This window comes from Caenorhabditis briggsae, assembly GCF_000004555.2.
Source record: "Caenorhabditis briggsae complete genome, chrII, whole genome shotgun sequence".
Lineage (NCBI taxonomy): Eukaryota > Metazoa > Nematoda > Chromadorea > Rhabditida > Rhabditidae > Caenorhabditis > Caenorhabditis briggsae.
In genome coordinates, this window is record NC_013486.2 from 12652621 (window position 1) to 12678127 (window position 25507).

Consider the following 25507-nt stretch of genomic DNA (forward strand, 5'->3'; position numbering starts at 1 on the left):
GAGATTCTGAGATTCTGGAATTCTGAGATTCTGAGATTCTGAGATTCTGAGATTCTGAGATTCTGAGATTCTGAGATTCTGAGATTCTGAGATTCTGAGATTCTGAGATTCTGAGATTCTGAGATTCTGAGATTCTGAGATTCTGAGATTCTGAGATTCTGAGATTCTGAGATTCTGAGATTCTGAGATTCTGAGATTCTGAGATTCTGAGATTCTGAGATTCTGAGATTCTGAGATTCTGAGATTCTGAGATTCTGAGATTCTGAGATTCTGAGATTCTGAGATTCTGAGATTCTGAGATTCTGAGATTCTGAGATTCTGAGATTCTGAGATTCTGAGATTCTGAGATTCTGAGATTCTGAGATTCTGAGATTCTGAGATTCTGAGATTCTGAGATTCTGAGATTCTGAGATTCTGAGATTCTGAGATTCTGAGATTCTGAGATTCTGAGATTCTGAGATTCTGAGATTCTGAGATTCTGAGATTCTGAGATTCTGAGATTCTGAGATTCTGAGATTCTGAGATTCTGAGATTCTGAGATTCTGAGATTCTGAGATTCTGAGATTCTGAGATTCTGAGATTCTGAGATTCTGAGATTCTGAAATTCTGAAATTCAGAAATTCAGAAATTCAGAAATTCAGAAATTCAGAAATTCAGAAATTCAGAAATTCAGAAATTCAGAATTTCAAAAGTTCAGAAATTCAGAAGTTCAGAAAAAATGCAAACGCACTCTATGGATGATTTTTCGATTTTCAATCTCAATAGAGCGCAAATGTTCTTTTTCTTTTTCACTTGAAAAGATGATTTTCTGGTCCCCACACTGTCAATTTTGAGCCGATTTATCTTTGTTACTTTATAAGATATCAAAATGAGTCAACTGGTGAAATGTTGGTGATATAATAATAAACATCTTATCAGTTTACAACTTTTTCATATCTTTCACAAGAACCAAGATACATCGGCTTAAGTTAACATTTTGGGGGCCCTTCTATTAAAGGTTTAACGGTAAATTAAGAGAAATAAAAGTGTAAAATTGTGTGATCTGATTCGTGCAAAACTTAACGAAATCTTTCGAAATATCAAATTTCATGTTATCCTGAATTTCCTCCTGATCATATTTTCTTTCATGTCTTCTGACTTGATCACACAACTACCTCCCATTTTCTTCTTTTCCAAATTTTCACGTCTTCTGATATCTTCCACTGATCACCTCTTCCATTCCTTTGTTATCTCTCATCGTTAACCTTTCATCTTCTTCTCTTTTTTCTTCCCCGAATTTCCGTTTTCCAAAACCCCTTCACGTGAATTTTTATGTCTAGGTGAATCACAAGGAAACCCACTTTTCTCCAGACTTTGAACTGAATTTTTTATCATTCGAACTGATTAAATGTTTCCAGAAATAGAAATGCTTTTGGTTGTTTCGTCGTACCTTGTTTAGAAAAAAATCTAAAGTTTTGGTCACTAACTGATAAGAAGCACCCAGGGGGTTTCCGGCGGAAACTACAAAATTTCGTACACGAAAAAAGTGAGCAGGAGGAAAGTATAAAAGCCAATGTGTTAATGGGGAATGAACTGAAAACTGTAATTTGTATTTGAAAAAAGGAATTTGCAAACATTTGGACTTCCGGAATGATGATATGGAAAAGGTTAGTTGCGTTTTGGAACTTTGAAGAATTCTGAGAATCTTGGACTCTAACTAGATTCTCAGGATCCCAAAAGTAAATCGTCCTCTTTTTGTGATGTTCAGATCTACCTATCTCAGAGATACCTGGAATGCCCCAGTTCTTCAAATTGTAGATACTGATATTGAAACCTGAAAAATAAAAGTTTTTAAAATCTTGGCATTCGATTTCTCCGAGGACCATACGGGCACATTTTTCTAGTGAATGGTGAAAACAGGAAAAAACAGGTGCCTTTCAAAAATCGGTGATAAGCTAGAAAACTAAGAATTTTCAAATAATTCTGTGAATGCCAAGTTTTTGATTTAAGTCTGTTTCAAACCCTCCAAAGTCGTCAAAGTGATCTGAAACTTGACAGCCGAGCTGCAGACTTTTGAAAATTGTCAAAATGGTCGAAAATCAACTAAAAAATACTGTTTTTGTTTTTTTTTTGACCGGTACTGTATGTTTTTAGCGTTCAATATCGTCCAAAGTTTTGAGAAATCTGAAAATGTCAAAATCTCAAAATCTCAAATTCGAAAATATTCTATTTTCGAATTGCAAAACCCATTTTTGAGACCGAACAGTTTCAATATTCGAGGTTTTTTGAAATTTCAAAAAATTTAAGTTTCGAATTTAGCATACAGGCGGAGTCATAGAAAACATTATAGAAAACTTTCTATAGGCTGGAATTCTATCAATCCTATGGATACTTTTTTGAAAACCAGCAATCCGGGTAGACCCGCGTCGGATCACCTGTCCCAAGATTATACAAGTAATGCAAAACCCTTCGAACCGATTTCATATATCCCATCGTTCGGTCGCCTCAGCTACCGTAGCTCAGCTGGTCGCAGCGCAGCTTCTCCACCTTTGGGTCTACAAGTTCCATTCCTCGAGGGGCAAATAAAAACTAAATTTCGAGAAAACTATTTTTTCATTTCCCTCCATCATCAAAATCTCAGAAAAAAGTTCTAATTCGATGATTAGTACTAACTTTCCTTTCAGCTTTCTTCTATTTCCCTAAGTTGTCAAAATCCATCAACCTCTTTTCCAATTCCTTATTTTCCTTTTCCACCTCCTGTCATACACAACCCAACCACCTGATCTGAAATGTATCCCAGTTCAATTTCCGAAGAGACATAGACACTCAAAAAAAAATCTTCTCATCTGTGTTTTTTAATCGTATTTGTTTCTTGTTTACTCCTTTTACTCCAACTAACATTCTCATTTTCCTCCTCGCCCAATCTTTCCATGCGACAGTTTTTCTCGACAAATACACAAAAAAGTTTTCTTTTTGTGTGTTGAAAATGGAGGTCATACGATTTCGGTTTTCTCTCTTTTTATACTTTGTATTGAGGTTTTTTCTGCAAACTATTTGTTGGTGTAAAATTACTGTTTTGTTGGAGTCTGAAAATCTGAAAATTGATTGTGGACATCTACCGTAATTGCTTTAATAGAGCACCCTAACTTTGAGCCAATTTATCTCGGTTCCTGTAAAAGACAACTGATAAAGTATTGCTGATATCATGATGAACATTTTATCAGTCAACAAATTTTTAATATCTTCTATGGCAACCGAGATAATTGAGTTCGAAATCTACTTATGGGCATGTACAGATGCTCAGAAGCCCACTCTATACTTTCTCTTTGAGCTCAATTATCTGGGCTCTTTTGAGAAATATCAAAAAGTGTTCAACTGATAAAATATTGCTTATGTTATGATAAATAATTTATCAGTTGACCACTTTTTGAAATCTTTCACAGAAACAGAGGTAAATTGTCTCAAAGCTGAAGGTTAGGTTTTTATAATTATTTTTTTTGATACTCTGAATTCAGAAAGCCATCTCAAAATTTCGGAAATTCTCAGTGCAGCACTTTTAAAAATCCTTCTTCTTCCAATTTTTCAAAAAAGATGCCAATAGAGAAACGGGAGAAATGTGCACAATGTGCACAATTCTCATTCTCTTTTTCATTTCGCAACTAGAGAGATAGAGAGTGAGAGACGCAGAGAATTTTTTGCAAAATTGAGGAAGAGCAGCGAGATAGTGAAAAGGACGTGAGAGACGCCAGACAATCGGAGCACACATGTTTAAGCTCAACGGGAGGAAAAGAGAGAGAGAGAGAGAGAGAGAGAGAGAGAAAAAAAAAGAGTATGTGTGAGGGAAAAGAGTTTTTCCTTCTTTCCTTTCTATTTTTCAATTTCCGTTTTACTTCTTTTTTTTATATAATCGGTTCGGTTTTTTTTATTATGGGAAACTTTTTTATGGTGCTAAACTTCTATTTTTCAATTTTTACTAAATTAACATATTCTGGAAGAAATCTTTTTATTAAATAATGCATGAGACTACTTCTAGTGATTTTTTATAATTTCCAAAATCGTAGATTGTTTAAAATTGGTCCCTGAAATCTGAAATCTAAAAATTTGGACATCTCTGACTCATCGCTTTTTCTTTCATAAACAATTGTTTCTCTCTCATATCCTCTCCACGAAAAAAAAATTGACGTCATAGTTTTTTGATTTCATAAATACACACAAAAGATTTGTAACCTTCAAAAATCATTAATCTTTTTTTTTTGTGTCATGTTCCAAAAAATGTGAAAATAGAGAAAGAGTTTCTCAAGTTTTCAAGAATTAGATTTTTCGAGTTTTGGAAAAAATTGGGAAAAGTAAAATTGATTCTAAAGTTAATTTTGAAAAATTACAAATTAGCATTTTTCAAAGCAGGAAAATTATAAACTGTACATTTTTTTGATTCAAAAATTTGAAAATCATAATATTTCTGAATTTCTGAATTTCTGAATTTCTGAATTTCTGAATTTCTGAATTTCTGAATTTCTGAATTTCTGAATTTCTGAATTTCTGAATTTCTGAATTTCTGAATTTCTGAATTTCTGAATTTCTGAATTTCTGAATTTCTGAATTTCTGAATTTCTGAATTTCTGAATTTCTGAATTTCTGAATTTCTGAATTTCTGAATTTCTGAATTTCTGAATTTCGGAATTTCTGAATTTCTGAATTTCTGAATTTCTGAATTTCTGAATTTCTAAATTTCTGAATTTCTGAATTTCTGAATTTCTGAATTTCTGAATTTCTGAATTTCTGAATTTCTGAATTTCTGAATTTCTGAATTTCTGAATTTCTGAATTTCTGAATTTCTGAATTTCTGAATTTCTGAATTTCTGAATTTCTGAATTTCTGAGTTTCTGAATTTCTGAATTTCTGAATTTCTGAGCTTCTGAATTTCTGAATTTCTGAATTTCTGAATTTCTGAGCTTCTGAATTTTTGAATTTCTGAGCTTCTGAATTTCTGAATTTCTGAATTTCTGGAAATTTAGAACCAAAGATCTGTTTCAAACAAAATGTACTTTTTTTTAAATATCCCATTTCCCAAATTTTATCACTGATCTACCCCCTTAAACATCGTGAGAATCTACTGTACATGTGAAGACCACATGTACCATCATAATCACGTTTTTTGGCCTCCTCATATTTTTTGATTCCCATATGATTCAATTCTAACTGTGTGTATTTATTTTTATACAAGTCTAAATCTGTCAATTTCTTTTATTGTCCATCTGATGTCTGACGCAATTTTCTTTTTTTCAACGGTTCCAAAAAAACCATGATTATCAACATATTGAACCTTATAACCTCTTAACTAATAAGAAAATGAGAGAAATAGTATAGGAAATCGAGAGGGTGGTTAGAGAAATCGAGAAAATCATGTCGTATGACAGAAGTAGTGATAGGCAGACAGAGAACAAAAAAACTAGACCAGATTATGCTGATTTTCATGTTTGGATGCTAGAGGCTTATTGTAATGTAGGGGACGAGGTTCAGTAGCAAATCGTTTGTTGAACTGTGGCCTAGTTTTACATTTTGGGTTTCTAGGCCACTCCATTTTCTGTAGAATCTCAGAATCTAAGAATCTCAAAACCTCCGAATCTCAGAATCTCATAATCTTGGAATTTCAGAATCTTGGAATTTCAGAACCTTGGAATCTCAGGACCTCAGAATCTCAGAATCTCAGAACCTCAAAGTTTCAGAATTTCAGAATCTCAGAATCTCAGAATCTCAGAATCTCAGAATCTCAGAATCTCAGAATCTCAGAATATCAGAATCTCAGAATCTCAGAATCTCAGAATCTCAGAATCTCAAGATCTCAGAATATCAAAATCTCAGAATCTCAGAATCTCAGAATCTCAGAATCTCAGAATCTCAGAATCTCAGAATCTCAGAATCTCAGAATCTCAGAATCTCAGAATCTCAGAATCTCAAAATCTCAGAATCTCAGAATCTCAGAACCCCAAACTTCAAACTTTCTAGAATTTTTCTGAAAACCTAGGCCACGTCCTTGTGTTTTTCTAGGCCACCCAATCCATCAATTTTTTATTGCCGCTACCTCTCCATATTACACTGATCCTTTCCTCCATCTTCCTGTGATTCCCACCAGACATGAGGAGGAGAAAAACATAAAAACATCTTCCTTNTNTTTTCCTCCAATTCTTCTTCCATTTTCTTTTTTCTCATCGGGGCNNCCAATTTCCCTTCAAACAGACTAGCCATTATTTTGGAGTAGTGTAGTGCCCTCTTTTTCCGAAAAAAAATTTTTTTTCGGGTCCCTGTTTTTTTCCCTAGTCCATCTCTCTTATTTTTCTTTTTGTCTTGGGGGTGTATAAACCATTTCATAGAGCTCTTCTTTATTTTTTAAATTATTCTACTTGCCAGTGCAAAATTTATATATTCTTATCATAATTTTTTTTCTCTAGCCCTTTTCTCTAACCACTCTTTCATCTTTCCGTACTATTTCTCACTATCAGTCTTCCGTTTTTTTCCCAAAGATCTCATTTCCTGTTCAGAAAGGAAGGAATACGGACTCTCTCTCTCTCTCTCTCTCTCTCTCTCTCTCTCTTTCTGTTGTCATTTTGCCCTAGTAGCCTACTGATTTTCTGTCTCTTTTTGATTTATTAATTAGGTCTAGATATGAGAATTTATGGCTAGATGTTCCGAAGATCCAGAATCTCAGGATCTTAGGATACGGGATTTTTGGATAACTTGGAATATTTTTGGAATCTTTGCATCTCAGATTTCTTGATTTTTGGAATTTTTATACTGTAGTACCTGCGAATCCCGATTACTGTATTTGCTCTAATAGAAGCCTGTCATATACGTGCACTTTAAACTCAATTATCTCGGTTGTTTTCAATGATATCAAAAAGGGATCAAAAAGGGATAAAATGTAGGTGATGTTATGATAAACAATTTATCAGTTGACATTTTATTGATATCTCTTAAAGGAACCTAATTAATTAGGATCAAATTGCACGTATAGGTTGAGTATGCTAATGTTATAACACATACGGTATAATAAAAGGATCTAACGATTTTTTCCAAATCTTAAAATTCTAATTATCCAATTTTTCGAAATGTCTAAATTTAATATTTATATATTCTACGACAATTGAGGAATATGTTTTTTGAATTTTCAAAAAAAATTTGATTCTTATTTTTATCAAAGTTCTCTATTTAAAAATATTTCTGAGATTCTGAAATTTTGAAAATCCCAAAATTCTGAGATTCCGAAATTCTGAAAATCCAAAATTCTGAGATTCTGAAAGTCTGAGATTCTGGAATTCTGAGATTTTGAGATTCTGAGATTCTGAGATTCTGAGATTCTAAGATTCTGAGGTTCTGAGATTCTGAGATTCTGAAAATTTGAGATTCTGAGATCCTGAGATTTTGAGATTTTAAAATTCTGAAATACTGAGATTCAGAAGTCCTGGGATTCTAAGAAACTTCGAGACCGCAAAATCCAGTATATCAAAATACCAAAATTTTGAAAATATTCTCCGAATCCACCCAAGCTGAAAATCTCTGCAAAAATACTAGTACACCACAGTTGAAACCCTATTTTTCCATTCTCTCTTCTCCTCCTCCAACCAAAAAAAGCTGCAAAAATTGGGGACACCGACATCATTTCCTATGCAAATCCATTCTCATTCTAGCACCCCTTTTCCTCCAATTGATTTTTTTCCGCTAAATAGAAGAAAATGTGCTCCATTCTCACTTTATTTGGCTGCAAAAAGTTCTGAAATTGATAGTTTGATTTTTAAAGTCGCGCCTTTGTTCGACACAAATCCGATTAGAAGTTTCTTTCTCTTTTTTCCAATTGAACCATTTTTCAATAAATTTAAATTCTATTTTCGAAAAAGGAAATTTGAATAACAACAAAAAGGCTATTTTTCGAAAAATTCCTTATTTAGAAACCCCAAAAATAGCTGCAATTGAACTGAACAAACTTTCGAATTCAATGAATAACCCGTGGGAAAATGTGTCTTTTTCTCTTTTCTTCTCCATTCGTTTCGTATGCGATTCCTTTTTTTTGATAACAAAACAATTCTCCATTCGTCCTCTTTTACCTCTTTTTTTCCACTCCCAAAAAGTGATAAAAATGTGTGTCACGCTCTCGTTTCCTCACTCTCTATGTTTCTTTTATTAGTTTTTGCTTACTTTTTCTCTGAATTTCTAAATTTCAGAAATTCAGATTCTGAGGTTCTTAGATTCTGAGATTCTGGGGTTCTGAGATTCTGAGATTTCTTAATTCTGAGATTCTGAGATTGTGAAATTTAGAAACTCAGAAATTCTGAGATTCTGGGATTCTGAGATTCTGAGATTTCTTAATTCTGAGATTCTGAGATTCTGAAATTTAGAAACTCAGAAATTCTGAGATTCTGGGATTCTGGGATTGTGGGATTCTGAGATTCTTAGCTTCCGAGATTCTGAGATCCTGCGATTCTGAAATTTTGAGATTCTGAGAATCCGAGATTCTGAGAATCCGAGATTCTGGGATTCTGGGATTCTGGGATTCTGATAGTGAGATTCTGAAATTCTAAAATTCTGAAATTCTAAAATTCCGAAATTCTGAATTCTAAAATTCTGAAATTCTGAAATTCTGAAATTCTGAAATTCAGAAATTCAGAAGTTCAGAAGTTCAGAAACTCAGAAATTCAGATTTTGAAATACTCTGATTTTAATTTCCTGACCGAAATACTCTAATTTTAATTTCTCTGAGCTAGCGAATTCTTGATTGACGTCAAAAGGGAATTGAATTTTTGAGACTAAATGAAATCAAGATTTAGATATTTTGAACTGCTATTCTCACGGTTGACGTCGTCAGAAAAATTTGAATTCAGATTTTTTAGAGTTTGAGATTCTGAAAATTGTAAAATCTGAAAATATTTCTAAGCCAATTTACCTCGTTCCTGTGACAGATATCAAAAAGTGATCAACAGATAAATTACTCATCATAATATCACCAGTGTTTTATCAGTTGACAGATTTTCGATATCTCATACAGGAATTGAAATAATTGAGCTCAATGTAAATTAATTCTGAGATTCTAAATTCCTCTTGCACCCTCTCTACAACAAAAAAACTTGTACCAAAGAACATATCACATCTCCCCCTATAAGATCTCCTTCTCTTCATTCCAACCAGAAAAAAAGAAGTGTCCACATTTGCCCATACACTTTGTACCCTTTTCCATCCAATCATAAATTTATTCTCCGTCTGCGTCTCTTCTCAAATCCACACTATCTCTATATTATCATCCTTTCCCCTTTTTCTTATCATTCTTTCCATCCATCCATCTTCCCAATCAATCTTATCTGTCTATGTCTCTGTTCTCTCTTATCTCTCGTCTCTTTTTCCTTTTGACATCTTTATCCTGCATTCCGATACGACCTGTGTGTATGTGTCCAGATTATCGTAGTCTGGAGAAAAAAATGAATTATTAAAATTGTTTAAAATTGCAGATTAAAAATGGGAAAAGTTGACACATCGAGTTTGGAAAATATGGCTGCATCGATTTCCCGAAAATCGTCGTTAAGTCAGATAGCAACACATTCTGGTGAGTCGTGGGCAAATTCGCTCTACTGAAATTCAAAATTTTGTATTTTAAACCAGCTGGTGCGCCTTCGGCGCGATTCACCCTATTTTTTCAAATGTTCGTCTCTATTTGGACGAACAGACGCCTCTAGCGTTTTATTAATAAGGAAGATAGTTTTTTTTTCAATGAACGCGAATGCAACGCTTGTTTTTCCAAGTTTCGAAGATTTTCAAAACGTCTACAATAAGCTAAATTTGTCTGAATGAGCACTGTCAAGTTTGAGCTCAATTATCTCAACTCCTATGAAAGATATCAAAAAATTGTCAACTGCTAAATTGTTAATCATAATATCAGCAATATTGTATTAGTTGACAATTTTCTCATATCTTCCACAAAAACCGAGATAATTGGGCTCAAATTTGACAGTTTCAGGGGGCCGCCTCAGCTGGCGCAATCGTAGCTCAGCGGCACGGCGGGTTTGAAACAATTTATCTCGGTTTCTGTGAAAGATATCAGAAAGTTGTTAACTAATAAAATGTTTCTGATATTATGATAAACACTTTATTAATTGATAACTTTTTTGTATGTTTCATAGGAACCGAGATAAAATGGCTCGAAGTTTAAAAGCTCGAAAAGTTGAAAGGTCCTTCTATTAAAGGTTTTGCGGTAAGTTCTAGCTACATTTAAGGACCACCGAATTTGGACAATCTCGAATTTTGCTGTATTTTTCAAAACAAATACGTTCCATTCACAACACAAAAAATACAAATTTCCAGGTTCCAGTGACACGTGTCGTGTATGCGGAGACGGTAACGCAAAGACGCACTACGGTGTGGTGACGTGCTTCGGATGCAAAGGATTCTTCAGACGAACGCTGAAACGACCCTCGGAGTACGCATGTCGACACAATGGAAATTGTGTTGTGGATAGGCATGAGAGGAATTCGTGCAGGTAATTTTTTTGGTTTAGAAAAGGTGCTCCATTGAGAATGATCTAATAGGAGAACACCCTTTGAGCTCAATTATCTCGGTTCTTTAATAGAATATTGGAAAGTGGTTAACTGATAAAATGTTTATCATATTGTTACCAATATATAATTTATCAGTTGTCAAATTCTCGATATCTTTTATAGGAACCGAGTTAATAAAGGTCAAGGGGTAGACATGCATTGCAAAAAAAAACGCTGAAATAGAGCGTGCTCTTCGAGCCCATTTATCTTGATCTCTATGAGAGATATCAAAAATTTATCAACTGATACAATATGGGTCATATTATAATGAACAATTTATCCGTTAGCAGGTTTTTGATATCTTTTTTAGGAAACGAGATAATCGAGCTTAAAATGCACGGGCTTCTATGGGGATAGTTCCTTTCTATTCGAGAATTTACTCTACCCAAAAATTTATAATCTTCCAGATACTGTCGTTTCAAAAAATGCATCGAAGTTGGTATGGACCCTAAAGCCGTCCGCCCCGACCGCGACGCCACCGGCCGCCACTACCAAGGAAGGCAACGAAGATCAAAGTTGTCAGCAGAAGACGAAGGGGAGGTAGATGCAGAATGGATGAGAAAACTTCCAGTTGATATGAGAACTACTCTCATGCAACTTCTAAATATTGACCTAATCGTTGGAGGAGGTGATGGGCATACTGAACCATCAAAGATCTATCCATTACCATTTGCCACATCGATCAAGCAGTTGTTAGAAGATCCGACGCTATTAGATGGAAAACGAACCGAAATGAGATATGAGGCATTTCGAGAAATCAATCCTGAAGAGCTTCCATGTATTGCTCATCGAAGATTGATTGCCATGATCGACTGGGCTGATCATTTGTTCGATATGATGGATGTCAATAATATGGATGATAAAGTGATAACTCTTCTAGAAGCTTTTCAAAAACCTTCATTCTCTTTAGGTTGCCATCGTCAAGGCTAGCTACGGACCATTGATGATTTTCAGTCTGTGTGCCAACACGGCTCGTCATAAGCAGCAAGATATTGTGTGCTTGAGTACATTTGGCTATATTGCAAGATATGCACCAAACTCGTGGGCCGAGCCATAGTGAGTTTGGGGAGGGTATTTTTTTTTGAAAAAAAACTGAGTTTCGTTTTCTTCCAGCCACTTCGGAAATCAACTAGCCGAACGTTGCATTGACGAACTCATTGATCCATTGAGGAAAATGAATTTGAAGGAAGAAGAAATTACTCTTCTGAAGGCAATCGTTGTATTGAATCCATGTAAGTTGGGTTACTGTAGTTTTCGCAACTAAAAAAGCTGCTGAATTTCGTCTAGTTTTCAAAAGATTTCAAACAAAAAAAAGGTCAGAACAAAAATACTTCATGTTTTGACTTTTCTGTGAAAAATGGTCAACTTTGAAGTCTTACGAAAGTAGCTTACAATATTTCAATTTGTCTTAAAATTCCAGACTTTACTAAACAAAAATAGAGCTTCGGTTTTGTAATTGACAACTTTTACGTATAAATCCAAGGACGCGAGATAATCGCTTTAAAATATGCCATATCTTATAATAGTGCTAATTTTGGCATTTTGGTACTTTTAAGGATTTTTTGGTTGCAGACGGCATATTTCATCAGAATGTAAATTGGTTAAAAATAGCTGCAGATTTTGAATTTTTTAGACAAATTGAAAAATCCTGGATTACTTTTTCTAGACTTAACTTGACCATTTTTCACTGAAAAAGACAAAATATCTTATAGAAGCCCACCCTTCTATTAGAGGAGTTACGGTATGATTTCGTAATTCTTATCAGTTTGATTACCAAAAAAATGAGGTCAAACCTCCTAAACATAATTATCCACTTATTAATTTCTTTACAGACCTCAAAACCCTCACCCAAGACGGCTCCGAAGCCATCATGGATCTTCGTGATCGCATCCAAGAGACCCTCTACCACGTAGTCCGTGAAACCCATCCAAAAGAAGTTGCATCAAGCAGATTCGGAAATCTCCTACTCTTCGTTCCATCCGTAATGATGCTCGGAAGACTTGTGATGGAGAATCTCTCATTCGTGGACAGCTTCGGACAAATGAACGATCGTCTAGTGCATGATCTTCTCCAGGAGGCCCCGAAGGTTGAGCATTCCCCGAACAACGGATCCCCACCACAAGGATCCATGGACACCTCCCCATCACCCCCTATCAATGGACACACGTCACAGGATGAGCAACTGGGGCAGTCGAATGGTCTGGCTAGAAGACACAGTGAGCCAAGAATGGTGCACTCGTCGAGTTCCAGTTCTATAGAGAGCCTGAATTCCTATCAATCGGATACAGCGGCGTCATATCAGAATCAAATTGGCACGCTACCGTATAAGTGAGTTTTGGGGATGTTTTTTGCATAAAACGATACATTTTCAGTTTGTCCTGTAACTCTCTCCCAGCTCAAGTCAACGATTTTGGTGTCTCTCTCAACGGCGCGTCGTCGATGCCAAATCTCGAAATGGCCGAATGTGATCCGGACTACAACGTCACAATCACACCAGACATGTACGGAGGTAAGCTTCTGGAAGCTTCTGAACCCCACCTAATCCATGAATTCAGTTCTAGACATGCGTCAAGCGATGAATGTTGCTCATGGCGGTGGTATGGAAATAGATGACGTCCAGCAGCAGCAGCAGAATAATGGAGGAATGACACCGAACATGGAGAGAAGGGATTCGATGCAACATCCACAGTCACCGACAACCGCGCCAATGTTTTATATTTCGACTGTGGAGAGTACGAAACACAAGTTCACGGTTACTACAACGTCGTATGATAGGTAAGGAGTGGTCTAGGGATCAGGGGTTTTTTGGGATTTCGGAATCTTCAAATTTTAAAAAGTTTGGAATTTCGGAATATCCCAATTCTGAAATGTTCGGAATTTTCAGAAATTCCGATTTTCGAAATTTCAGAATTTCGAGATATTCCGAGTTTGAAAATTTCGGGATTTTTTCGGATTTTCCAATTTTGAAACTCCAGAATTTTCAGAATTTCGGAAATTTCCGAGTTTCAAAACTTCGGAATTTCGAAATATTCCAATTTTGAAAATTTTTCATCGCGGTGATTTTGTGGTCTCGCTAATTCAAAGGAAAAAAGACGTGCAACTTACGCTCCGCCCCTGACTCCGCCACTTTTCACGAAAATCGAGGGTGGGCGGAGCTTAGTGGCACACTTATAGTAACATGTATTTTCGTGATTAATTTCTAGCTCATGTTTTCGATGTTTCGAAAATATTTCGTTGATTTTTTTATAATTTTCGTTTTTATATCATATTTTTTCGCAATTTTTGGGATTTTATTTTTTTCAAAATCCGAAAAAAAATTCGAAAAATGGTATACAAACAACTAAAATTATAAAAAATTCCATAAAATTCATCGAAAAAACGAAAAAAATAGGCCAGAAAATAATTCCAAAAATACATGCTCCTTTAAATGCGCCTTTAAAGGAGGCCAGACACAAAAAAAAGTTTTCCTGATATTTTGCATAGAGAACCCCCATGAGGGGTTGAACTCATGACAGGCAGCTCAGGGGTACAGCGCCGCTACCGGCTGAGCTACGGGGGCGCGAAGGCGCCTGACGACCGATGGTCTACATAAGCGCGGCGCGATTTCGTCCCCCGAACTGCCCCCGAAATTTTTGCTGTCTCGCCTCCTATAATGATTTCGCTATCGAATCTTAGTTCCGCCCACAGTCGAATTTTCGACCGCAACGCGCCCTGAAACTAGCTCGAGACCTGCAAAGAAGTTTTGCGTGCGCCCTAGACACACAGTAGTCCAAAAAGCTCTAAATTCGAAAAAAAAATCCGTTCCGAACACCCCTGGAAGTGGACTAGAAACCCCAACTCAAAATCTAGTCCCCCGCCTTTCTGGCCTAGAAACCCCAGATTTTTTTCAGATTCCAAAACGGCGCCAACGGCCACGCGTACGGTGAAAACGGCGCCAATGGGTACCCCCAACCCGGAATGCCCCAACAGTCTGGCTCCTTTGGCCAAATGCCATCCACGAATCAACACGAACCACTGTGCAAAACCAACAGTTTGCCACCCCAATACATGACACCTCAACAGTCCCAACCCCAAAATCAACCAGATTACAATCAAGTCATGTATCAGAATCAAATGGAGTGCGACGACGCCAACTATATCAATTTCAATCCACCCAGCTAACCCTGGCCTAGAAAAATAAAAAAGTTAGGCCATTAAAAAAAACAATTTCTCAAATTCTTTCCATTCTCGATTACGAGTCGTTTTCCTATGAATTTTGTCATCTTTTTTTGTTTTGCTCAGTCAGCATTTTCCCTAATTTTTGTCCAAAAAGGTGCTAATTTTCAGTTCAGTTAAATAAAGATTTCTATATTATGATCTTAAAATTCAAGAAATTAACGAATACAAAAAGGCAATAAATATCTGGGTACACAACCAATTTTCCATTAAAAAGTTAGAATTTCGACGCCTTCTTCTTCTTTTGCTTCTGGAAGTTCGGGCGTTGTTGACGTGGTCCTTCGGCGACTGGTCCTGGAAGTGGGCGCGGCGAATTTGGAGACGCCGAGACGAACTCAACATTCGGATTCGCCGACGACGAACCCTGAGTTCCTCGCCCGATTTCTCTCTCCCGATTCTTCCTCTTCTTCTTGTACGTGGATCTCTCTTGCCGTGGAAGCCAACGTTCCGGATCTGGAGCCACATCTGGATTGTAGTTCTTTGGAAGGCGAATCTTCCTCTTTCGATTCGTATTCTTCAACTTTCTAGTGATAATCTCGGCGTCTGGCGCAGCCGGCGACTTTGCCTCCTTCTTCTGACGATACTTCTCTCCGTACAGTATCCAATCCGATTCCTCCAACTCATCCACATTCACATCGACTTCCATCGATTCTGGGAACAGTTTCGAGCTCAATGCCTCCGCCTTTTTCGGATCGCTTCTCGAGTATGCACCAACCAGTCTGCACTGCAGTTGCAAGTCATCTGGGAACTTCTCAACGAGTTTTTCCAAATTTTTCGTGGCAGCTCTCTCATCGCCACGTCCTTGTTCAACTTCCACAAGAGCCTCCAGAATGGCTTTGAGATTCTCAGAAGACTGATTTTTAGCAGTGGATGCTGAGGTGAGAGCCTTGATGGCTTCATCCTTGGAATCCGAAGCGATCAGAGTGGAGGTCAGAAGAGAAGATGGTCCGAGGCTTGAGGCATTCGAAAGAGCACGGATAGCCTTGATGGCTTCAGGGAGACGATTGGCATTGAGAAGGACATGAAGGCGAGCGACAGAAGTTTCCAGGTCGTTTCCTTCGAGTACCTGGATTAGTTTTAGTTCGTTAAAGCCCAAAAAGCAATATGATACCTTCAAAGCACTCTCAGTATCTCCCAATTTGACATGAAGTGTAGCCTCAATCAGAGCGACATCCTTAGAACTTCCGAATTTCGAAACCAACTCCTCGAGGGCTCTTTTACATGGCTCTCTTTGATTTGACATCAAAAGAACAAGCGCGTTGTTGAGCATCAAAGTTCTACGTTGACGGCGGGTCAACTTGCTTTGGTCTATTTGAAGAGCAGCCTTGAATCGTTTTCTCGAGTCGGCGAGAGCGAAATCGCTAGAAGCCGCTGGAATGTTGTTGGTGATGGTTGCCTTCACACTTTCATCCGAATGACTGGAATTCCTTGCGAAAAGGGTTAAAAGGGTGTAAGAATTAATACTTACTTAGCTGATTGAACCTTCTGATAGATCTCCAGAGCTTCCGATTTCTTGCCCATTCGTTGGAGGACGTAGGCCTTCTGGACACGGATTGAATCCAGCTCCTCCTCAATTTCCTCCTCTTCACGGTCCTCGTCCTCGAGAGATTTGCGGCAAGAGACTAGAGCCTTCTCTAGACTAGCCAGAGCCTGTGGCAACTTCTCGGCTTCAATCTCGACACAAGCCTTGTTATAAAGCTGGGAGTACGAGTCCTCGGCGTCTTCGACCTGTTGCTTAGTTCCCTGAGCCTCCAGACGTGCCTGAACAGCCAGATAATTGGCTCTTCTCAATTCATCGGAATCGTCGGAATGATTTTTAAGCAAGTAGAGATAGATATCATAGGCATCCTTGAAATTCTCCTGCTTGTAGTATATCTGAGCCTTGAGTTCTTGAGCGCGAATATCGTCCTTTTCACAGGTGTTGAGCTCCTTCACAGCTTCATCGAGTTCTCCCTGGCGATAGTGGATGTAGGCTTTTTCGAAACCAACGTGTCTGGAATTATTGATTTTAATTTGAAAAATTGCGAGTTTTCCCACCCCATTTGATGCGCCGGGGTCTTGCGAATAAGCTCGAGAGCATCGGCCCATTGTGAGAGCTGGATTTGAGCGACAAGCTTGCACTTGAAGGCAAATGTCTCCTTTGGGTACTTGCGAATCACTGAAAACGGATTTTTCGATATATTTTTTGCGATTTTTACATTAAAATTCTATCTTAAACCTATTTTCTTCATACTTACACTTATTCGCAGCTTGCAAAGCCTTTTGGTAGTCACCGCTAGTATCCGCACGAGCAATATCAGTGAGACATTGATAAAGACCTCCGGCAGAAGCGTCCGCCATTCTAAAACGATAAAAATTGACAAATATCCGTTTTTCAGCAAGAAAATTCGAGAATTTCGCAAAAATTCAGTTAAAATGGTTAAAAATCACTGAAAAAGAATAGATTTTATGCCAAATTTCACTTTGTGTCTGCGTACACTAGGCACACTCTGACACGCAATTGCGTACAATGCGCGCGATTCTCCGCGCAAACTGGCTTGACAGATTGAGTTGGAGAAGAACTTCTAAAGAAAGGGAAAAAGTAGAAAACGCCCACTTTTCAAAAAAAAAAGGAATGAGAGAAATTTTGTGTATGTGCGTGTGTGTTCATCTGCCAAAAAATTGGAATGAAAGATTCTCCCAGGGGAGCAATCCGCGCATGGCTCGCTGGATTTTGCTCTTGGTTCTCCCGATTTTCATAACTTTACATTTCTCGAGAAGCTTCTGTTTGGAAATCTAGAAATTATTCTATGGCTTTCTATTTCGCACTGTTGAACGTCTCCAAAAAGGACAATACTCAGGAGAAGAGCTCTTCTTCTTCTCATCATCATTCCAGAAAACATAGAAGACATTCTATAGCTTCCGTGGAGTCTCCATTGTTGGATTATCGACTTTTACCGAGGTGAGATTCCTAAAAACAAGAAGAAAAAGAAATTTAAAGCTTATTAGCCCACCAGAGGTTTTGAACTTGTGACCTCTAGAATCAAAAACTGCACGAAACCATCTAGGCCACGCGCACACCTATTCTTCTTTACCCATTAGGAGATGATAAACCAGCTGCTTTTAGGCCACAACTCCTCTCCGACGACGTGGTGATCACCAACGAATTGGCTCAACAAATCGAGTCTTGCTCTTCTTCGGTCCATCCAAATAACCGATTAGCCGATAGAAGAAGTCGTGGAAGTGCGAGAGCATCGAAATGGGTTCAAGACAACCATCATCACAATCAGCATGCACCGCTTCAAAGGGAGCCGAATCATCAGGCGACGTCTTCTAGAGCTCCCCTGACCAGGAATGATACAGAAAGTGATCCTCCGCCTTTGAGTAGAAGTAAACGAATGGCTTTCGGAGGGGAAGAATCTAAAGAGACAAAAAAACGTGGAGGAGTAGTTAGAGCAGTGGAAGAACGGAAAAGAGGAGAACGGCATTCAGAAGAGGAAGAAGGAGGTGGGAAACAGAAGACGTTGAGAAGAAGAGCAGGAAAGAAGGAAGACGTTGAAGAAGATTCTGGAAAAGAAAGGAGAAATCAGAAGAAAGACGAAGGAAAAGAAGGAGGAGGAGGACCGAAGAAAGAGGATGGGAGGTACAGTCATTTTTGAGCTCATAAATCTCATTTCCTGTAGAAGACGATGTCAAGATATAAATTATTAATCATAAGATTACCTATAGTTCGTCAGTTAACACATTTTCAATATCTTTCACAGGAACCAAGATAAATGAATTCAAGTTTGACAATGCCTACTCTGAACCAAGCCCACCCTAAACACATTTAGAGCTCGATTATCTCTGTTTCTATGAGAGGTATAAAACACTTGTCAACTGATAAAAACTGTTTATCAGTGGAAACATTTTTGATATCTTTTACAGGAACCGAGATAATTAAGTTCAAAGTGTGTGTAAAGGGATAGGCGGTGTTCAGGGTGGGCACAGTCAGCTTTGAATCTGTATATCTCATTTCCTGTCGAAGATATAAAAAAGTTATTGACTGCTAAATTTTTTATCATAACGTCACCGATATTTCATCAGTTGACACAGTTTTCATATGTTTTACAAGAGCCGAGATAAATTGTCTCGAAGATAAAATTTAGGGATTTCTGGATTCTAGGATTTTTCGGATTGGTCTGAAATTATTTCTTCATTTCCAGAAAAAAGGAACCAATAAAGACTATGAGACGCGGAACAAAAAGCCACCTGCCAGTCCCTATTCCAGCCAGTGCTGCCAAATCTCAGAATACCGTAAGAACGGCGGCCTAGCTTTTTCTAGGCCATCATCCAATTTTTAGGCGGCTCATAAAAAAGACACCAAACCGGAGCATCTGCAAATTAAGTACAGTGCTCCACTGTCACTAATCACTTCCAATTCAAGCTCAGCCCTCAGTTCTAGCGCCAGATACGCTTCACCGCCCGCGTCAGCAGCTACAGTCAACGGAAGAAAGCCACGTGGCAGGGCAGGTAGGCTTGAAAATCCATTATGAGCTTGAACTTGTGTTTCCAGATAATCCCCTTCGCTCCTCTGTATTTCAAGTGATGGCTGGAAGTAGTGCAACTGATGAAAGTGGGCGGTCATGTAGTCAAATGAGCAATGAGAGCACAACACCAAGGCGAGATGACTCCCCAGCTTCGTCGTGTTGTGATCCGAAGGAGCAGGAGGTTGCAATGAAGGTTAGGCAATTCAGCATTTTCTAGAATCGCCGATTTTCCAAGTTTCAGCTCTCTGCTATCTCTATGTCCTCCAGGACGAGTGAACCACGTCTCAAGAAGGTCACTTTTGAGAGTTCTCCTTATGTTATATCGAACTCTTTTTTAGGTTAGTCCACCCAGAACATTCTATTCAAAATTCTGACTTATGTTCCAGGCGATGGAGCGGGCAAAGTTCTCGTAGTCCGCCGTGGCAGCGGAACGGCTGTCCGACGGATCTGCAACGGATGGAATCAGCCGAAAGTGTTGATCGAGGGAGTACGAGACGAAGTGTCTGGCGACGATTGGTGGACACATTGCGCGGAAGGAGAAGAACAAGAAGCAATCAATGATAATCATATGAATAAGACGTTGGAGAAGGAGAAGAGATCGATTCTGAGAAGAGGATTGATTAGAAGAAGGAGTACGTCTGATAAGAGCAGATTGTTGGCGTATAGGAATTCGGGATTCTTGTCGAGTTCGCAGGAAAGGAAGTCTGGTGAGAATTGGGTTATAGGGTATGAGATTTGAATTTTGATATTTTAGAATCTACACCAGCATCGAGAATGACCGTCTCAGTGGATCGACCGAAATATAAATAACTTGCTTTATTGTCTCTAAATGAAAATATAAACGATATTTTTTAAACCTACCGTAAAACCTGTTTAAGAAGGGCCGGCGCTTCTATTACAAGGGCCCTTCAATTAGAGGAGACCCTTCTATTTCTTCGACCATTTTTTCGGAAATTTTTCCTCGAAAAATTCGACGAATTCCGTTCAGAATTCATGAAAATCTGTCAATTTTACCAAAATTGAGCATGTTTTTAATCAATACCAGCCTGTTACAATACCAGCTACAGTATCCAAAGTCACGGCGGTGTGAAAACAGTCATTAATTTTGATGATAACTGTTTTTTTGTTATGACGGTTTGCGTCGGAGAGAACTTATATGATCGAGATAATTATTTGGACGGGAACTCCGACCAACAGTTTCTATTGCATCAAAATGTTTGACAAAGTTATGTATCGCCTTAAAATCATGGCGAAAAAAATCCAAGTTTGATTTCGGGCCACACATGCAGGACCAAAATAAGGCGATAAGGGGCTCAAAATGTTTGAAACCAGATTTTAAAGGTGGGGGGACAGGAGATTTTTCGTAGTTTTTTTGTAGCTAGAGTATGCATTCTACCGTCACGGTGTACAACGCTTAATGTCACTCTGCGTACAGCTGTCGTCCTCGCCTTTATGTATGCAATCGGGCGTCCACTTTATCTTTGCCCGCGTGGCTCAGTCGGTAGCGGCGCCGCACCCTCAATCATCGCCTTCACAAGTTCAACTCCACAGGTCCTGGGCGCGCATACGCATAATGGATGGGCGACGGAGGACGCGCCGATGAATTGGGTACAGGGAAAGGACGCCGGTATGGGGCATATACGGGGCATATGGGGCACACCGCCGCCGCAAAGCATCTCCTCGCCTGGCTTGCTGGCACTCGATGAAATGAACTAAAACGTTGGTTGGGGGTTCCTAGAAGTATCAGTTAAGTTCTATTGTGATGTGATTTTGTTCAGGTCTTCCGATTTCGTACTTTTCCTTTATTATTCCATATTCTTTTATATTTTGAACGACATATTACTGATTTTTTGAAACTCAATGTTTTGGTTTTGAAAAAGTCTTATGGCAGTTTCCATTTAAATTTGATATGCAATCAAAAACAGAAGAAAATGGGAAAAAATTCGCTAAAAATTGTTTTTTTTTCATTTGTTCAAAAAATATGTCTCACTTTCACTTTTTTTGAAATTGCATGAAAAATTGAAAATTTTTATAATTTAAATTTTGTAATTATTGTATACTTACCAACTTACCTTTTACTCCACCTGAAAATACGATTTTTACAATAATTACAAAGTGAAATCTAAAAATCTCAATATCACCTATTTTGGCGAAAAACATAGCAATTGACAAGTGAAAGACATGTTTCTGCAAGAATTCAGCGATTTTTTAGTCTGCCATAACTCTTTTTCACAAAAAACATCGAAGGAATAATCGAAAAACCAGAAATGTAGGCTCGAATTGACGAAAAATTGACAAAGTTGCCGGTGTGGATTTACGGTAAACAATGCGCATCAGGGATTTCGGAGTGTTGTAGTCGGCCTACCGTATCAGACCCATATCGCACACATCGCCCACCCACCCAGAATCCATCTAGGATACGCGCGCATTCGGAACACTCGATTCAGCCTCTCCCGCATCGCACACATATGAGACTTATCGCAGCTCGTTGTTCGCGATATGTGTCAAATGGACTTCTAGAGGATCGCATATGGATCGGGTCCTTTATGCGCATCATCGCCCAGGACCTGTGTCCTTGAGGGGCATCTTTGAACGGAATTTCGAGAACATTATTTTTTTCATGTCCCCCCACCTTTAAAGTGAACATTTGCTATTGCACAGTTTACAGAGCGAAACTTTGGCCAGCAGATTTGTTGTTATCATACATGTGGATGGCCGGGCCGGGCCGCCTAGGACAACTTTTCGAAAATTTTATTTTTCGAATGTGCCAAAATATTTATAATGGCACAAATATTAATCCAAATGCATACAACCATCCGAAAAAGTCAATTTCATTGAATTTTTAGCAAAAAAAAATCGAACTTCATTAAGCCAAGGATGAAAAAATTTTCTAATTACGACTTCAAAACAGTTTTTGTCGACAGTATCGGCCTCTAGTGTGGATTTTCATTCACTAAGAAGAAAAACCATCTTGAAAGATGATGATTCGCTCTAAAATTTCAAAATTTTCAAAAAGCGGGCCGGTCATGTGTAATTTTTTTCGGCTCGGCCCGACCCGCCTTCAGAAAAATCTCAGCACGGCCATGGCCCGGCCCGGCCCGCGGGCCGCCATCTTTTCCACAAGTATGGTTGTTATTCGACCCAAATGCACGGAAATATCGTAAAGCCTTTATTTAAAGGTCCATCACACACAGTCAATTTTAAGCTCAATTATATTATTTCCTGTGTAAGATATCAAACTTGTGTAAACTGACAAAATGTTTGTGGTATTATGATCAACAATTTATCAGTTGACAACTTTATTATATCTTTTACAAGAACCGAGATGTATATTATATGAGTTAAAAGTTGACTTCCCTATTTTCCATCCTTCTTCTTCTAATCAAGTCGGAGCTCAATTATCTGAATGCATATTAGAGATATCAAACTTGTGTAAACTGATTAAATGTTTGTGATATTATGATAAACAATTTATCTGTTGACAGCGTTGGCATATCTTCTACAGGAACCGAGATAAATTCCCTCAAAGTTAATAGTTAGAGGCCCTTCTATTACAGGTTGTACGATTTTTTTTTCAGGAGTATTTTTTTGTTGAAAAAAAACTGATGGATTGCCTATATTCCTGGATTACTGTATCATTTTTCACCAACTGCGTTCCCAGTTCAATTTTAATTCGATTACATCCTTCCGTATAAAAGCTCCTTCCCCATTCTCCTTTTTGAAAATTTTTCTATTTCTTGAAATGCGCTCTGTAACGCTTATCCTCGTCTTTTTCTCCATTGAGTCCTACCAATCTGTCAGAAGTTCGTCCAGTAGATATTCTGAAGCATTGGATCCCGCAATTCTAACCCAGAACCACCTGGATCTTATGGAATATGGCCAGAAGACTTATAATTCATCTCTACTCAAAAAACTTATTGCCATTAAGTCACAAAGTGAGTTGGAAGGCTTTGTGATCCTCCGTAAAACTGATGATTTAGCTATTAAAAGCTCCCTCCGATTCTATCCGGCTCTGCTTGGAGATCTTCTACTGGAATCTGCGTACTTTTATGGGGATGTTGAAATTCATGGATATGCAGTGGCTGGAATTTGGCATCTGTTGAGATACAAATTCGAGTTGGTGGAGGGTGATAAGAGTCCAAGTGGTTATGTGTTGAAAGAATTGTTCCGTTGTTATAAAGAGAAATGTTGAATTTAGTTTTTTGGGATAATAAAGTTTTGTATATCAATATTTTCTAAAAGCTGTACAAAATTCTAAAAACAGTTCGATATATTCCTCGGTTTTCTAGGTGATTGCTCATCATTTGATTTGGTATGAAAACTTAGGCTACTGTAGTCATATGTAGTAGTGCGACTGTTGTGAACTACTGTAGGCGCGATTAATTCAAATGTAGTTCCTCGGATTACTGTAGGTAACAGTATTCAACTTTTCCAATAGAAGCTTTCCCAGGATTACGAGTACTGCTAGCTACCGCAACCCGCCGTTTGAAAAAATTCGATTTTCCAAGGATTACTGTTACTGTGCACAGTAACCAAAGAAAAAATTCACATTCTCAAAGTTTGAATATTTTGGGGATTACTGTATTTTCAAAAACGTTTAACTGCTTTTTGATTAATTTTGGGTACCCTACCTACCGTATTTTTTTAAAATTTCAAAATTAACTGCATTGTATTTTCAAGGATCACTGTACCTACAGTATTTCAGCCCTGAGGCTCAACCCTAAAGGTTTTTTTTCTTTTGAATGTAGTTTAAAATATTTTTTGCGTTTTAGGAAAATCCTGATCTACAGTACTCTAGAAACCTCCACGTCCTCCATCTCCCATCCCAGCACCCCATCCATCGCTGCAAACTCGATCATAAAAACTTCAAAACCATCCTTTATTCGATTAGCTCCGAAACTATAAAACCCGCTCTAGTACCCTTTTCTCCCTATCATTCTTCCATTTTTCTTTTCTGGGAATGCGAAATCATTCCCTGCAAATTTCGTTGTTAAATTATAAAAATTGATTGGTTTTTGTGAATAAATTCGAGCATTCCAAGTTGTTTTTGTTGTTTGAAAAGTAGAAAAACGAATAAATCGCGCCGAAGGCGCACCAGCCATCTGATTGAAAGGTTTCTAGACGGCCTGCCGCTTGTTACATCGAGTAGAAGAAGACCTAATACTTATTAGCCCGAATTTTACTGGTTGGTTCACTAATTGTGGGCTGGTTAAATCAATAAATTTAATGATAAAGACGTCAGAAGACATTTCAAATTCTGAACCAAGATTCAAAAAATTTATCTAGCTACATTCGCATCTCGATCCATAGAACTCAGAAAAAAATATATATTGCGAGGTCCGATTTCCCAGCTTTTCCCAAAGGATAACATACAGCCAAATATTCTCTTTACATCCGGTTTACCATCCCTAATCTAGATGACAATCTCAAACTGAAAAAATAGTTTACAACCCTAATTGTCATCTTCACCTCATCTTACAGCTCATCCAGGTGAAGGAGGATGACTAATAGATAAAGGGGCGGAGCTAATATTCTGTATATAAGTAGCACCAGATTCCTCATTACTTACCCGTTCTCACTCTTGAACAACTCTCTTCTTGTCTTATTCAACCACCTATTCTGTAAGAATGTCCTCTGTTACTTCTACTTCTTCTGCCTATTCCTTCAAATACTTCCCACGTTGCGGTCAATGGACAAAAGAGATGCAAATGGAGTTGGATGAGCATTCCCGTCAAATGGCAAAGCTTATGATCCACGTTCAAGGACTTTACCAAAACAAGAAGCAATTGAAGAAGGATCAGCAGAGAGAGGATACTGATGCCGATTGTATGATTCACCCAGAATCTCCTATCTCTACTCAATCATCTTCTTCTGAAGCCTCATCAGTGTCGACGTCGCCACAACCAGGAATCCAGAATCACTTCTACCAGGAGGAGCTACACCAACAATTCCAACTGATGCCAATAGATCAGTTCAACCTACCAGCCAACTACACTGTCCACTTTCAGCCAATTCAATACACTGCAGAGGGATACGAACGAAACGGATGCACTTATTTTCACTATTAATTACGTTCTCATTTAATGTTTATATTTATTTTATTAATAATGATGATTTCTCTAATAAATAACTGTTTAATTATCCCGATGTTTTTTTTTTGAAGATTAATCAACACATTTCAAGATTCGCCCATCAAGATTGGCCCTTGTGCTTGGTTCACAGATCTCG

General features: G+C 38.0%; 7 protein-coding genes across 7 annotated transcripts in view; 5 read left to right on the plus strand and 2 right to left on the minus strand.

The window, feature by feature from the left end:
* The window catches only part of CBG19596, a gene marked incomplete at both ends in the record, with an annotated part of 10697 nt that extends 8150 nt beyond the window's left edge, over positions 1 to 2547 (minus strand). Inside the window, 2 exons of the mRNA XM_002646852.1 lie at positions 1769 to 1813; positions 2493 to 2547. Coding sequence (XP_002646898.1) covers positions 1769 to 1813; positions 2493 to 2547 — 100 coding nt within the window. The remainder of the gene's footprint in view (positions 1 to 1768; positions 1814 to 2492) is intronic.
* Positions 2548 to 5382: 2835 nt separating this feature from the next.
* Positions 5383 to 5985, plus strand: CBG19595 (the record flags this gene model as incomplete). Its single annotated transcript, XM_002646851.1, has 2 exons — positions 5383 to 5481; positions 5650 to 5985. The coding sequence occupies 2 exons, from the start codon at positions 5383 to 5385 to the stop codon at positions 5983 to 5985; spliced, it is 435 nt and encodes a 144-aa protein (XP_002646897.1).
* Positions 5986 to 9513: 3528 nt separating this feature from the next.
* Positions 9514 to 14717, plus strand: Cbr-nhr-119 (the record flags this gene model as incomplete). Its single annotated transcript, XM_045242814.1, has 9 exons — positions 9514 to 9568; positions 10324 to 10498; positions 10964 to 11420; positions 11467 to 11612; positions 11670 to 11788; positions 12389 to 12884; positions 12929 to 13065; positions 13118 to 13331; positions 14447 to 14717. 9 exons carry the CDS (start codon positions 9514 to 9516, stop codon positions 14715 to 14717), a joined length of 2070 nt encoding a protein of 689 aa, XP_045096818.1.
* A 271-nt stretch (positions 14718 to 14988) lies between these two features.
* CBG19592 lies at positions 14989 to 17111 on the minus strand (the record flags this gene model as incomplete). The annotated part of the gene is made up of 4 exons (XM_045242815.1): positions 14989 to 16189; positions 16240 to 16764; positions 16809 to 16929; positions 17009 to 17111. 4 exons carry the CDS (start codon positions 17109 to 17111, stop codon positions 14989 to 14991), a joined length of 1950 nt encoding a protein of 649 aa, XP_045096817.1.
* Positions 17112 to 17560: 449 nt separating this feature from the next.
* Positions 17561 to 20089, plus strand: CBG19591 (the record flags this gene model as incomplete). Its single annotated transcript, XM_002646847.1, has 8 exons — positions 17561 to 17712; positions 17878 to 18393; positions 18956 to 19046; positions 19094 to 19262; positions 19306 to 19472; positions 19521 to 19617; positions 19666 to 19986; positions 20034 to 20089. The coding sequence occupies 8 exons, from the start codon at positions 17561 to 17563 to the stop codon at positions 20087 to 20089; spliced, it is 1569 nt and encodes a 522-aa protein (XP_002646893.1).
* Positions 20090 to 23021: 2932 nt separating this feature from the next.
* Positions 23022 to 23471, plus strand: CBG26176 (the record flags this gene model as incomplete). Its single annotated transcript, XM_045242816.1, has 1 exon — positions 23022 to 23471. One exon carries the CDS (start codon positions 23022 to 23024, stop codon positions 23469 to 23471), a length of 450 nt encoding a protein of 149 aa, XP_045100251.1.
* Positions 23472 to 24906: 1435 nt separating this feature from the next.
* Positions 24907 to 25347, plus strand: CBG19589 (the record flags this gene model as incomplete). Its single annotated transcript, XM_002646846.1, has 1 exon — positions 24907 to 25347. One exon carries the CDS (start codon positions 24907 to 24909, stop codon positions 25345 to 25347), a length of 441 nt encoding a protein of 146 aa, XP_002646892.1.
* Between the last annotated feature and the right edge of the window lie 160 nt (positions 25348 to 25507).